The 15,000-nt window shown below is 41.9% G+C and overlaps 1 protein-coding gene across 1 annotated transcript in view; it reads right to left on the reverse strand.

Moving 5' to 3' along the window:
• Positions 1-15,000, reverse strand: part of il1rapl2 (interleukin 1 receptor accessory protein-like 2) — a gene marked incomplete at both ends in the record, with an annotated part of 497,870 nt that overhangs the window by 161,636 nt on the left and 321,234 nt on the right. Inside the window, 2 exons of the mRNA XM_084041453.1 lie at positions 1,884-2,037; positions 2,817-3,003. Of these exons, the coding sequence (XP_083897579.1) occupies positions 1,884-2,037; positions 2,817-3,003 (341 nt within the window). The remainder of the gene's footprint in view (positions 1-1,883; positions 2,038-2,816; positions 3,004-15,000) is intronic.

Raw genomic sequence — 15,000 nt, forward strand, 5'->3', positions numbered from 1 at the left:
GGGTCCGGGGACCCCCAGGGGTACTTGAGGGGGTTCCAGGGGGTCCCCAGCTAAAGTAGTTAATGTAGCGTCACAATCATTTTAACCACTTTAACCTTTTATACGTTGGTTGTTCAAAAAAACAGCAGATGTACAAGCTCATAGTGCCACGCTATGAGCTTGTAGATCTGCTATTTTAACAAAAATCTTGAACATTTTTAGTAGAAATCTTTGCTTCTGGGGGTCCCTGGCGCAACATATGTTCAGATGGGGGTACGCGGCCAAATATTTATCAATTTGGGAACAAGTTTGAGAACCACTGCACTAGGAAATCCCTATCAGCATCCAATCACACCATTATGCCACTACTGTTCATTCCATCTATCCATCCATCCCAGTCCAGGCCTGTCAGATTAATTGCATAATTGCCTAATCGCAATTATTTGAGATAATTACGATTATTTTGCATAATCGTTTCCACGTTGAACATTTTTCATACAGTACATCTTCAAACATTTTCAAAAACACTGGAAATAGCAGATCTATATAATTTGTTTGACTTTGAAAGTAGGCCTATACATGTATTATATATGTCAGCCATGTATTTGTGTATGCCAGTTTTTTGTCATACAGTATCTGCCCTGTGGAATTCTTTCTGTTTGCAAAGCCTAAAAACCAAACAGAATGTAATTTGTATTCATATTATGTTCCAATGACGAAATGCCAAAAACACAATTAAATCGTTAATCAAATGTTTTTCTGAGACAATTCATCGTCAAGACAAATCTCACGATCATGACAGCCCAAAATCCAATCCAATCCATCCATCCATATACTGTATATGTATAACCTTTATATAACCAGTAGGAAAAAAAATCCATAGAGACAAAGTCTCTTTTACAAGTACGCACTGGCCAAGATACAGGAGCTACACACGTCCCATGCATAACATAGACAAAACAAGACAGAACTACCGGATACAAGTAAGTGGAAATACCTAATGCATAACAATCTGAAGAACGCACACAGAACCACTGCTAAACTTCAAGGCAGGTGCAGCAATTGGTATACGCGTCTCCCTTTACCATCCTTTCAAAATCTCAGAAAGAAGCCCACGGACCAAAATATCGTAAAATAGGCTTCTTTTGCCAGCCTCAGTGCGCAGGCACGGCACAGAGTACCCCATCCATCCATCCATCCATCCAATGGTTGGGATCCGGATCCAGAGGATCCGGATCCAACATTGAGGAATCAGAATCGGTTCCATCACATTTTGGAACCGTTTACGGAACCGTTTTCATCACACTGTCAGAGCTGGTTGTGTGGGACTCTGCTATACAATTGCAATACCAGTGGTTCGCAAGCCTTTTAATATCAAGGACCACCATGACTCTGGAGAGTGTACAAATGGAACCAAATGGACCCGTAAGGGTCCATTTGGTTCCATTTGTACACTCTCCAGAGTTACAGACCTGTAAGGGTCCATTTGGAACCCCCTGAAGCATTGGTTCTCAAAGTGGGGTCCGGGGACCCCCAGGGGTCCTTGGAGGGGAACCAGGGGGTCCCCAGCAAAATGTATTAATATAGTGTCACAATCATTTTTAACCACTTTATCCACATTTTATAGTTTGGCTATTTTAGAAAAATTGTAAAAACTTTTTAAGCGAACATTTGTATCTCAAATCTTTGCTTCTGGGAGTTCCTGGAACAAAATATTTTGAGATGGGGGTCCGCGGCCACATACATATCATTTTGGGGGTCCTTGACATGAAAACGTTTGAGAACCACTGCCCTATAGGAATGGATAAAGGGCACCGTTAAGGAACCACAATCGTTAATATCCTAAAGGATCCCAACACCCTACTCCATAATACATGTTTTTTTTATCCATCATGTCCTCCTACCTGTTACTTTCAGCTGAGTGGTGCGTCTGACCAGCCTGGTTCCGTACTGCAGCTCACAGGTGTAGTTGCCTCCGTCTCCCTCCAACACCTCTGGGATCCAGATGTGGGTGGTGTTGACCATGATGGTGCTGCGCCACTCCACGCGCTCACACTCCTGAAGAGCCAACGCACACACACACACACACACATTCTGGTCACAGAAGTCATTTCTCTATGGAGAATAACATTGGGTCATCTTAAAATCATTCAAAAGGGGTATAAGGGACTTAAGTGGTGTATAAGTAATTGTGATGAGGCCTATGAACGAGCCTGTTTTTAGACGGACCGATTTCTGTGTTGCACCCTGGTCCCCCTATTTAACTGTCCCTAAGTGTTTACATTATCATACACGCTGAGGAAGGCTTGACGCCAAAACGCGTCCGTGCTGCGTATGAATTAAAAGTACCAGAAGGACTTTGGAGCGCTGGCTATTGCTTTATTTACTGTGCATCTTAAAATCGTCTCATATGAGAATTGTGGTCCAAAAATAAACAAACAGTCCCGGCAATATTGTCAGGGAGGTGGCTCTGTATCGTTTACGATAGTCAGTCACTCATATTGACACATATCAAGCACCAAAACACAGCCGTAAAATCAGTTACAGTTATTCTTATTAGGTACAATAGAGTAACAAATCTTGTATGGGGGTCCCTGGAACAAAACCTTTTCAGATGTGGGCTAAATACATACTGTAGTAAAGGTAGGCTTATGCAGCCAGTGAGGAAAATTCCATTGCAAGTTTATTTTCTCTTTAATTATGTTTTTTGTAGTTTAATTTTTGTGTGTTTCTGCCAGTTTAAAAAAATAAAACCACCAGTAACCAGAAGCACTGCCTCGTTTTTGGACCACATGATGAAGGGAGTGACTGGGCTGGACTCCATGCAGCAGACCTACCTTGTACCAGGTCATGTGTGGCTGCTTGTAGGGGGCCAGGTAGTCGTCTATGTCGGGGCAGGTGATCATCTTACTGCGGGTGATCTCCGCCTTCTCCAGGTGGCGGATCTTACTGCTGAAGCACCGGCCCTCGTCGCTGTCCTCCACCGTCATGGACATGGACACCTTCATGCAGTACGTAGAGTTCCTACACACACACACACACACACACAGAGAACACACACAGGCCGTACGTAAATACACAAACATACACAAACAAGTTTACAGGTGTAAAGAAGTGGGTGAAATGTGTCTTCGTGCAAGCTCCATCGTGTTTGTAGTTTTCGGGAAGAGAAAAGAAAAAGAAGAGGGGGAGAGCAAGGAGAGAAAGAAAGGAATAAACAGAAACGTGTCAGGGATAGGCAAAAATATCAAAGATATCAACACATACCATAGCATAATCCAGCTGGTACAGTATACAGTACATGAGGTTAGACACAAAGGTGATAGCACAAAATATTGATCATTTCTTACCAAATAGGGCTTAAAAGATTGGGAATCCTGTACTAGAAGCATCCTGAGAAACACAATACATAACCTTTTCAAAAGTTTTATTTATTTCAGCAAATAAATAATGTATTAATACAAATATAATACAAATATCCTCTACTGTATATCATTACAATATACTCAATGTCGCTAACTTGAACATCAGTTAAACTGTTTGAGAGAGGGTGTCCTGCTTTACAAATATATTGGCACATAGCCATTTACTGTAAGCCTGAAAGCAGAATGATCTCCTTAAACTTCTTGTAAACTGAGTTCTCTCTGAAGCACCATATTTCATTCACTCAACAACACACTTATTTCACAGTCTTTCAGGATTTCAAAAACAAAATGTAAACTCCAGAACTAGAACTGGAAGAGGCCTAGTCCAGTGGCAAAGTCATTGGTCTTTTCAACTGACTCTCTTTAAGTGGCCATCCAGAAAGAAAGAATACTGACTCCTACAAGCTCCTCACAGATGGAGTTGTACACTCTTTTTACTGTGACAGGTTTGCCTGCATCCTTCGATTTCAGAACAACACACTCCAAAAAGGTCAGTGTCTTGTTCAGTCCTTTAGGGCATTGGTTCTCAAAGTGGGGTCCGGGGACCCCCAGGGGTACTTGGGGGGGTTCCAGGGGGTCCCCAGCTAAATGATGGACAGGAACCAAATGGACCCTTATGGGTCTGTAACTCAGAGAGTGCACAAATGGAACCAAATGGACCCTAACGGGTCCATTTGGTTCCATTTGTGCATACACTCTCAGAGTACATTTACACTCTCAGAGTTAAATTAACATTGGTTTTACGATGTGAATTGGGGTCCCAGAGGTATAAATGCCATTAAATGGGGGTCCGTAGCCTAATGCATGTCAAACTGGGGGTCCTTGATATTAAAATGGTTGAGAATCACTGCTAGAGAGCCGTAAAAACCTCTTATTGGGGTCCCTGGCTCATCTTTTCAAATGGGGGTCCGCGGGGTAATAAGTGTCAATTAGGGGGTCCTTGACATGAAAAAGTTTGAGAACCACTGCTTTAGGGTACTGGATTCTGAACACAAAATATACACACAATAGGAGTCCTATAGTGCCATGGAGATGTCCTCACTCTCATCTGTGATCACCTAGCCATCCATTGTGAGCACGATGTGGTCATACTGCATTGATGTTGACATGCCAGAAGTGCTGGTCTGAGCTTGGCCCTGGGGAAGAAGGAATAGCATTAAGCATCTTGTCTTTATTTGAAAGGCAAATTCAACTACTTTCATACTATACTCAAATTAGTGAGTCATAACTCATACAATTAAATAAGGAGGCAATTAACACATTACTAACTAGGATGAATGATAGCCTATAATAACCATAATCAGCATGCCAATTCATTATAAAATAAAATAATAAAATCATCAGTAGCTAAATAAATGTCTATTCAGGTAAAATCTCCATAAGCATCTCAAAAGGCATAGTAAATCTGTTTTTAGGACGCAAGCATCACAGTGTATGAAATCCACTAATATGGCTTATTCTTATGAGAAACCAATTAAACTAGAACTAAACCTAATATGTGAGCATTTGTAGGTAAGTGGGCTATAAGGGTTTTTATTTAATCCATTGTGTTCAGTTAAAACACAATGTATAAAATAAACACTAGCCTATAATCTTCAATGCAATTCATTAACACTTTCATACCAATACCTACTCAGTTATATTTAAATAATGTTAATAGATAAATAGGGCGACTATAAAAATAGGGTTATGGTGGTCAAACTAATTGTAACGCTATTTCAACACGTTTTGCTGGGGGTCCACTGACAGCCCTTTAAGAGCCCCCAGACCCTTTGAGAACCACCAGTACTATCTAAATCATTGGTTTTCAAAGTGGGGTCCGGGGACCCCCAGGGGTCCGTGAGGGAGTTCCAGGGGGTCCCCAGCTACATGATAGATAGTCAGGAACTTAGGAACCATATGGACCCTTATGGGTCTGTAACTCAGAGTGTGTACAAATGGAACCAAATGGAACCAAATGGACCCTAACGGGTCCATTTGGTTCCATTTGTACACCCTCAGAGTTAAATTAACATAGATTTTACAATATAAATTGGGGTCCCGGAGATAGAAATACCATGAAATGGGGGTCCATAGCCAAATGCATGTCAAACTGGGGGTCCTTGAAATTAAAATGGTTGAGAATCACTGCTAGAGCCATAAAACTCTTCTCTTATGGGGGGTCCCTGACATATATTTTCAAATGGGGGTCCGCGGACTAATAAGTGTCAATTTGGGGGTCCTTGACATGAAAAAGTTTGAGAACCACTGATCTACAAGCTCACATGTCACTCACATGGCCTCACGCCAGAAATGTGCGATATTTTGCTAGCTGGGTATGTGACCGTTGTGAGCTTGGTGTAAATAGGGTATTTTCCCTATTAATGACATGTCCAAAATAAGGACGCCAGGTTGATGACAGCCATAACCTGGTTATTAATAATAATACTATCATATGGGCAACTACTCTACCCATCAAGATACGTCTAGTTAAAGTCTGTGTTTTTGCCACATGGAGGATATTGTTAACATACTTAATATCCATAACAGCCTTTATCACCATCTTCAAAGCCACCAGAATGCACGACAAAAAACACGGTACAAAATAGCAAATTACCAAAATAAAGTTTCCCCAATAACGTCAAAAGCCACATTCTTTGCCATTAAACACTCACCTCGAAAAATGCCCTCTTCTTTAAGCTGCTTTCTTCTATCTTCTTGATGAATCAACGATGACGCAGTTTATAGTATTTTATTATCAGGAGGAGTGTACCGTTCCGCTCGCGCCAATAAACTTCAAAGCTCGCGCTGTTTTTTGTTGTTGTTTTTTTTTTTCAAAGCTCACGCTGTGGTTCAGAGTTCCTTCTGTTCTCAGCGTCACTAGTCAAAGGACAGATCTACAAGCTCGCAGGGCGTTGCGATGCGACGCGTTGTTAGCTTGTGGATCTGTTGTTTTGTAACACGACACCCTGGCATGGTGAACTTTGACTTGGAGCCAACCACTGAGAGTTATGTCACTTGGCAGCCATTTGTAGTTTTCTTCAGTTTCCTAGAGATTCCAGGAGATACACCTCGGGCTGTAGCCTGTAGGCTATTAATAATCTACTTATTGATGATGAACTAAAATGGCTCATGTATATTTGACTGACATGTGTGCCTTTTTTGTCTGAATTAGACATTTGGGCAGGCCCCATATATTTATTAGATGTATTAGATATAGAATGCTGTATTCAACTACCCCTACAAAAATAGGGCACCCAATTTATTTATTTATTTATTTATATTTATTTATTTATTTATTTATTTATTTATTTATTTATTTATTTATTTATATATATATATATATATATATATATATATATATATATATATATATATATATATATATATATATATATATATATATATATATATATATATATATATATATATATATATATACACACACCTGAAGCACCAATTGTTTTTTTGTGAGCAGCCACCAGGTCATCATATTATTGGCTTAGGAATGCGCCAAAACAAAACAATCTCCATGAATTCAAGGCTCCATGGGGTGGGTAATTGATAGAAAATAAGTATTGTTTTGGGTGAACTATACTCCTTTAAGGTGTTAGAGATGATCAGCTAAAACAAAGTGCAAACAGAGTGTCAACGTATTTGTCAGGTTCAACCACATAGTCCACAAGGTTAAACTTTCACAGGTAAAATCCACATGGTAGATTCACAGGAAAAGTCAAGTCTAATGCTTGTTTTAAAGTTTGAACCAATAACGCAGGAAGGCAAAATTCACACAGAATGAAAACCAACATCTCCAGTACTCACAGGTTAAGATAGATACTGTAGATAGACTGACAAAAAACATACAAGCTAAACAGAGGATCTGACAAGCACTCAAGGAATAGGAACAACATTGTTTTCTCAACCAACATACAGGATAAGTGTATACAGGGTATCTGCACCTTTCTAAAGTGACAATTGAAGGTTGTTGTTTTTTAAACAAGAAGAAAAACACTAATAATAAGACCATTACTACGTCAAAAGTAACCAACAAATTATACTCTAAAAAAAACATTAGCCAAATTGTTAAATATTGTCTAAGAAAGTGGCAAAGAGAAAATAGCCGATCTACAGGCTCACAACGCCCGCAACGCAAGGCGTTGTGAGCTTGTGGATCGGCTTTTTTCACAATATTTATCTGTGGAACCGAGTCAAACTAAATGTAATGCCTGCTTGTCAAGGTGGGGGGTCCCCAGTTCAAATATGATTATTTTTGGGGAGTCACGGCCTGAAAAAATTGGGAACCCTTGGTATCCATCCATACCACGCGCCCCCACCTTCTCTCTCTCTCTCTCTCTCTCTGCATGACTTCTTGGAGCGCTGCGTGAGTCTGGGATCACATCTGAATGAATTGAGACACAACATTAAAGTGCGGGTCGGCTTTCAAGCAGAACCGTCGCATTTCGCCGCGTCCTGCTGTGTTTTACCGTCATCTTTTATTCACGCCACACTTTGCAAAGTGACGTTTATGTAGTCGATGCATTCACCACACACATTAACTATCTGCTGTTCAGTGTAATGTTGATAGTGCATAATGCATGTACAATTAGATGTGGGATTCACATACACTCCGTTAACCTCTCTCTCTATCTCTCTCTCTCTCTCTGCCACATTCTTCCCCACAAGCTGTTTTTATTCTAGTCTATCCTTGTAGTCAAGCGCAGTGGTTCTCAAAGTGGGGTCTGGGGACCCCCAGTGGTCCTTAAGGGTGTTCCAGGGGGTCGCCACAAAAGCAACAAAATCAGTTCAATTTGAAACATCTTTAAATTATTTTTGGAATAACTTTAAACAATTTTTATACAAAAATGTATCTTGTGGGGGTCCCTGGCACACATATGGGGGTGCACGGCCAAATACATAAAGGTCAGTGGTTCTCAAACTTTTCAGGTCGACCCCCCACCCTGACAAGGCTCTTTCTTAGTCAACATTTGACAATTTCGTATAGTCTAGTTTGTTGATTACTTTTGATGCAGTAATGGTCTTTTTATTGTGGTTTTATTTTATTTCAGCGGTATTAAAAAGCTCTTAAAAGTCCTTGAATTGTCACTTTAGTATACTGTATACTGTATGTTGGATTATTTACTGTTGAGAGAAAACAATGTTGCACACGCATGTCTTTGTATGCGTGCGTGCGCGCGTGTCAAATTAATTAACTGTACTTTTTAAGTATGGAGAGTATGACAACGATAGTCATCAGTTATTAGACATGAGCATAATTGCATGTTCAAGGGTTATGAAGACAACCTCGGGCAATATTATATAGTATCTTAACCTTCACAATTTTCCTCGGTAGTCTTCCGTGTTGACAGTAAGCCATTTTAACTGTGACTGTCCCCTTTCTCCGAGGCACATTGTGTCACATTCACCCATTTGTTACAGTGTTTGAGTGTGTGTCAGCATACTGTGTGCACTGTATGTAGGCCTACTGCATAATGCACTGTACGTATTGTATGTACACATCATGTAGCTCATGCCACTGTGTGTATGACGATGGGACTCAACACAAGCACCTCTGGCCATGGAAACCTGAACGCATTAGAACATGCACACGAGTCACCACATCGTGTACAAACTGCTCACATTCCCGTCCTAAAATTGCCAAGAGCAGGGGACGGCGACACCTTTTTTACATGAAGTGCCACATTTTTATTTTCTTGATAGTCAGTGTGCCACATCAACATTCAACAGGGGGTCCGGGACCCCTAGGGGGTCCTCAGAGTTACTACAAGGGGTCCACCAACTCTTTGTGTGATTTTTTACATGAACCACTTCAACCTAGCATCCCTACTCGGCGGGCAACTTCAGCCGAAAATAGCAGATCTGCTATTTTCGGCAAAGCGGTTTGGTGTAGAGGGAAGAAAGAGCAGACTAAGTACAGAGTAAAAGGTCAAGTTTGCTTAGTATTGATTAGTATTATTGTCTGAAAATCCACACTAACGTGAGTCCAACATACACTGATGATGATAGTGCCGTCAAACAAGTCTATGAAGCCTATGAAAAAAATATATTTTGTACAATATATAATATAATGGGGGTCTCTGCTTCATCTCTCTCTCTCTCGGCCAAGGGGTCCTTGGCCTTAAAAACATTGAAGACCCCTGGCTTAGAGCATGCACTCTGTTTTCCTCTAATGCTTCTCCCTCTTTCCTCAAACCCAGGTCCAGCTCATCAGCGAATCATCATCCCTCAACTCCGCCTCACCCTCCCATTGGTCCTCGAAAAATCAGTCCACCAATTATCTCCTTTCACTTCCAATAAATGTACCTACATGTGCACCTGCATTCAGCCGCGTATTATTTAATGGTAACAGATTCTGATTCTAATACAGCCCGAAACCACATTCTGGCAACTTAAATGGTGGCGTGCCTCGCTAATCATGAAAAAATGTTCTAAATCCTAACAGTTTTTTGAAAAAAAAACTATTTTTTTCCCCCAAGATTTTTCAAAAATATCAGATCTACAAGTTCATACCGCGGCACTCTGTGCCGCGCTATGAGCTTGTATATCTGCTATTTTTGAATAGCCAAAGAAATCTAAAGAGACACGTTCCAGAGATGCGTTCCAGGTCTTAATGGGTTAAACTGGCAACCCCAACCTCCTATGATTGAATCCCGCTGCCGCCACTCTTTTTCCAACGACTGCGGACTATTTTCTTTTGACGATAAAGTATAGTTTTTGACCACGACGGAGGCGCGCCGTCACAATCGAACTCGAGCCATGAGAGGCATCGCCGAGCGAGCTAAAGCGAGAGGCCGGACAGAGAAACCAAGCTGTTATCAGACTCTATGGCAGAGGTACTCAAACATTAATGTGAAGGACCGCCGAATTCATATTTATATGTCCGGACGTCATTTGAAAATATATATATTGTTTTATATAGCCGTATATACAGTAGGGTTACAATGGTTAAAATGTTGATATTAACACATATTGCTGGGGACCCCCCGGGACCCCCTCACGGAGCACTGTGAGAACCACTGCTTCGAGAATACCTGAGAATACCTGAGCACCGTGACCGACCCAAAACAAAGAAAATCTTAACTAGGTACAGACTCAGTGAGCACAGTCTTGCGATCAAGAAAGGTCGTCACAGGCAGACCTGTATCCCGAGAGAAGACAGACTATGCACCCACTGCACACAAAATGAAGTGGAAACCGAGCTACACTACCTAACCGTCTGTCCATTGTACCAAGACATCAGAGACACATACTTCCCACAGATTACAACCACACACGGAGATTTTGAAAACATGACCAATGACAAAAAACTCCCATATCTGCTGGGCGAAGTACAACAATGTGCAAACACAGCAGCAAGATTCGTGAGTTGCTATGATAGGAGAAGGATATCAAACGGAACACAACCACCCTAGAGACTAATCATTGTGTATATTCCTGCACTAGACCTGCACCCAGTGATCTTGGTACATAGAAATTGATCTATTGAAGATTCTGACTTTCAAATGTACATATTTTTTGCTGTATTGTTGTATTGTGCTTTCTGCTTTGGCAATGTAAACGTATGTTTTCTCATGCCAATAAAGCCCTTTGAATTGAATTGCTTCGTGGTGCACTGCATCTGGTGCCACAAAAACGCAGCGCAATTGTCATAGCTAAAATGAGAGACAGACAGACACACTTGGTTGTATAACAAATAAAATGTAAGTAAGTTGGTGTCAGTGGAAATGTAAAGGAATACGGGTGTTTGTTCATGCTATTGTGCGTGCGTGCATGCGTGCGTGAAGAAATGCTTGCATGCAGTTCTTTGTTCTTTCGTGACATTGCTAAGTCAGAGGTACAGCTGGTCGCCTTTTATTTGCGTTTGAAGAAAACAATGAATTAAACATTATTTGCCAATTTCCCCCGCACAGTGTGTGTTCCGCATCGTGTCAAGTTTTAACCCATTAAGGCCGGGGAACGCGTCTGTGTCATTTTAAGATTTCTTTGGGCTATTCAAAAACAGCAGATCTACAAGCTCATAGCGTGGCACCGAGTGCCGCGCTATGAGCTTGTAGATCTGGTATTTTTGGAAAAATAGTTAGAATATATATTTTCAAAGGGAACATTTGTAACTCAAATCTTTGTTTCTGGGGGATTCTACAAATGTCTTTTAAATCTTAACAGTTTTTAGAAAAAAACGTATGTTGCTTTAATATCAGTGGTTCCCCAACTGTTTTCATGTCAAGGACCCCCCAAAATGATATGTATTTGGCCACGGACCCCCATCTCAGAATATGTTGTTCCAGGGACACCCCAGAAGCAAAGATTTGAGTAAAAAATTATGTTTGCTTTAAAAACAAAAAACAGATATATATACAGTATTAAAAGATTTGCACACATTTTCAGATTTAAAAAATAGCAGATCTACATGCTCGTAGCACGGCACTCGCTACGAGCTTGTAGATCTGCCATTTTTGAATAGCCAAATTAATCAAAAAATGACTCAGATGCGTTCCCGGTCTTAATGGGCTAAAGGATTAAAGTAAGCCTGTATATTAAAATGTAACCAGCGTGCAAGCTTAAACAAAGCTCCATGGGAACACAGAGATAATGTCATGACAACTAAATTGTGACCAAGCATTAACTACTTTAGACCTGGCGCCCATATTTTGCCCATTCAATTTGTTTTATTCCCAAAAAACGTTCATACATTTTCAAAGGGTTGTAAAAAAAAAGTGCTAAAATAGGGGATCTACAAGCTCACAGCATGGTGTGGCGATGCGACGCGTTGTGAGCTTGTAAATCGGCTATTTTCTCTCCACACGTGGTATGATGATGGATAAAACAGGGCTTTCGAATGCATATCTGATGTAGATGTGACACGGTGTGAGCTTGCAGATCTGCTATTTTCAACAACAACAACAAAAAAACACAATTCTTGTATGGGGGAAGGGGGTGGGGGGGGGCAATTAGGGGTTCAGCGTCTTGCTCAAGGACACCTCGACACTAACTCTGCGGTAGCCTGGGATCGAACCTCGTTGTTCATCCGGCCGCTCTATACCGGCCACTCTACCCCTGAGCCACTGCCGGTTGAATGCTTTGATATTCACCTGTTTCCTAGGCTGTGTGTGTTTCACTTCCTGTCGATTTCATTAGATATCATTGGTCATCTGACCAGTTTCATTGGATTTCATTGGATCAAATCGGGAAGTGAAACACACAGCCTAGGAAACAGGTGAATAGAGTCTGGAACTACACCTCCCGAAAGCTGAGAAAGGAAGCCGTCATCTGTCCGTCATTTCCGTGCATGAAAATATATTTATTTAAATGGTAAATGGTGCATTTATATAGCGCTTTTATCCAAAGCGCTTTACATAGATTGTGCATTATACATTCACCCATTCACACACACACACATTCATACACCGATGGCGGAGGAAACCATACGAGGCACCAACCTGCTCATCGGGACCAATTAGGGGGTTCAGTGTCTTGCTCAAGGACGCTTCGACACCAACTCTGGGGGAGCCCGGGATCGAACTGGGACCGGCCACTCTACCGGCAAACTCTACCCCTCAGCCACTGCCGCCCCCAAAGCTACAATGCAGTATGCTTTGACTATCAGTGAAGATACACACGTGGATCTAAGCAACACACGTGCGTATATGTGCATAATATTTTGACAGGGGTGACTAACGTGTCTCAGTAGTGGTTGGGCCTTGGTATAGATTGGCCATCCTGCACCTAATCTGACAACATCACTTTTTCCCCCACATCTCTGCATGCTTTTTGCACCACTGAATTCTCAGACGTGTGAAGCTCCGGTCATCCATTCCATATACCCCAATAACGTGCCCTCTTTCATACGGACACTTTCATCTTGTTCTCTTGCCATCGTCATCCAAAATCGAGGCCTGCTCAGCATTTTAATACATGACGCCACAGAGCGTGATGGGTTGTGTATTGCTTAATTGCATCATCACGCAATCCTACTGTATACGGAAGCATCTGCATTGGTTGTTTCTCCAATCGTAAATTATGCTTACTGAGGCCCACGCTAGATGCGTAGCGCCCACTTGGCAGCGATGATCACTGGCCGTATAGCGTCATGAGGGCCAGTCATGGGGCCATGGCCCGGTCAGTGAAGATTTGCCAGGAAAAAAATAATTCTGCTCCGACAACAATAGACACAGCCGCCGGGCCGCCGGTCACGTTACCGCACTGATACATTGGCTGCCCCATGCGCGACCTTTTACAAAGCTAAAGCTGCCTACTCCTGCATATCAATGGTCCAAGTGTGACCTGTACTGTAAAGTAGTCTGTCGTAGTCTGTAGGAGACATAATCATGTCCTAAGAGGAGTCCAAAAGAGAATGGATCCTGGGATTCATGAATGAAATTACAGAGGTGAGTAAATAAGTACATGTACTCAAGTACTGGACTTTTTGAGGCATTTGTACTTTACTGGATATCTATGTATATATATATATATATATATATATAGGGACGGCAGTGGCTCAGGCTAGAGTGGCCGGGTATAGAGTGAACTGGAAACCAGTTAGATCCCGGGCTGGGGGGCTCCCCCAGAGTTAGTGTTGAAGTGTCCTTGAGCAAGACGCTGAAACCCTAATTGCTCCCGATGAGCAGGTTGATGCCTTGCACGGTTTCCTCCGCCATCGGTGTATGAATGTGTGTGTGAATGGGTGAATGTAATGCACAATCTATGTAAAGCGCTATATAAATGCACCATTTACCATTTATATATATACATACATACACACACACACACACACACACACACACACACATGTATACACACACACACACACGCAAAAAATCTTCAAAAGTGTACTTAAGTACAGTATTTGAGTAAATGTACTTAGTTACTTTACACCACTGCCTGCTGGTATATACTGTATGTGTGTTCCCACATCACCGCAACGTCTTGTCTGAAAAAGACAAATTTCCAATTACCGGAAATGTAAAAGCAACAATAAATTAATCTAGCTTATACTCATCTTCGTAATCCCTCAACCTCCTCCCCCGCCAATAAATCAAGCCGCACTCTCTTCCTGCAAATTACCCCGCTATGATCAGGGCAGGCGGCCGGCGGGGCGCGCTGAATTATGGCCCTAATGGAGAGTGATGTGTGGCGGCCAGCGGGCAGCTTGTTTACACCTGGATGGAGCGAGCCTTTTCATTGGACTATCCATCTAACTAACAGGCAGCACAGAGACGCGGCCTATATGCACCGCAAATCCATTTTACACGCTGCAGATTTAAATAAACATGCAGGATTTCTCTCACGCATTCACAAACAGGCCTAGGGCTGCAACTATTTATTTTTTCCTTAGGAATTATTCTATTGATGAGGGGAGGGTGATATGTGTCACTGCAGGCTGGGGGGCAGCACCTGTCAGTGGGGATTGTAGGATGGGAGTCGGGAGGAGTGGGACGAAGGCTCCACATCCTCCCTGTTGGGGCTCCTCAATGGCAGGTGAGCCAGTAGGATATTCAACAGCTGTGACAACACACAGAAATGTGTGAGGGGAGGAATCAATTGGCATAACGACTAAATTGGGGAGAAAAAGGGGTAAAAAGCTAAAAAAAAACATAATAGA

This window comes from Gymnoscopelus microlampas (genome assembly GCF_963454915.1).
Source record: "Gymnoscopelus microlampas genome assembly, chromosome: 18".
NCBI lineage: Eukaryota > Metazoa > Chordata > Actinopteri > Myctophiformes > Myctophidae > Gymnoscopelus > Gymnoscopelus microlampas.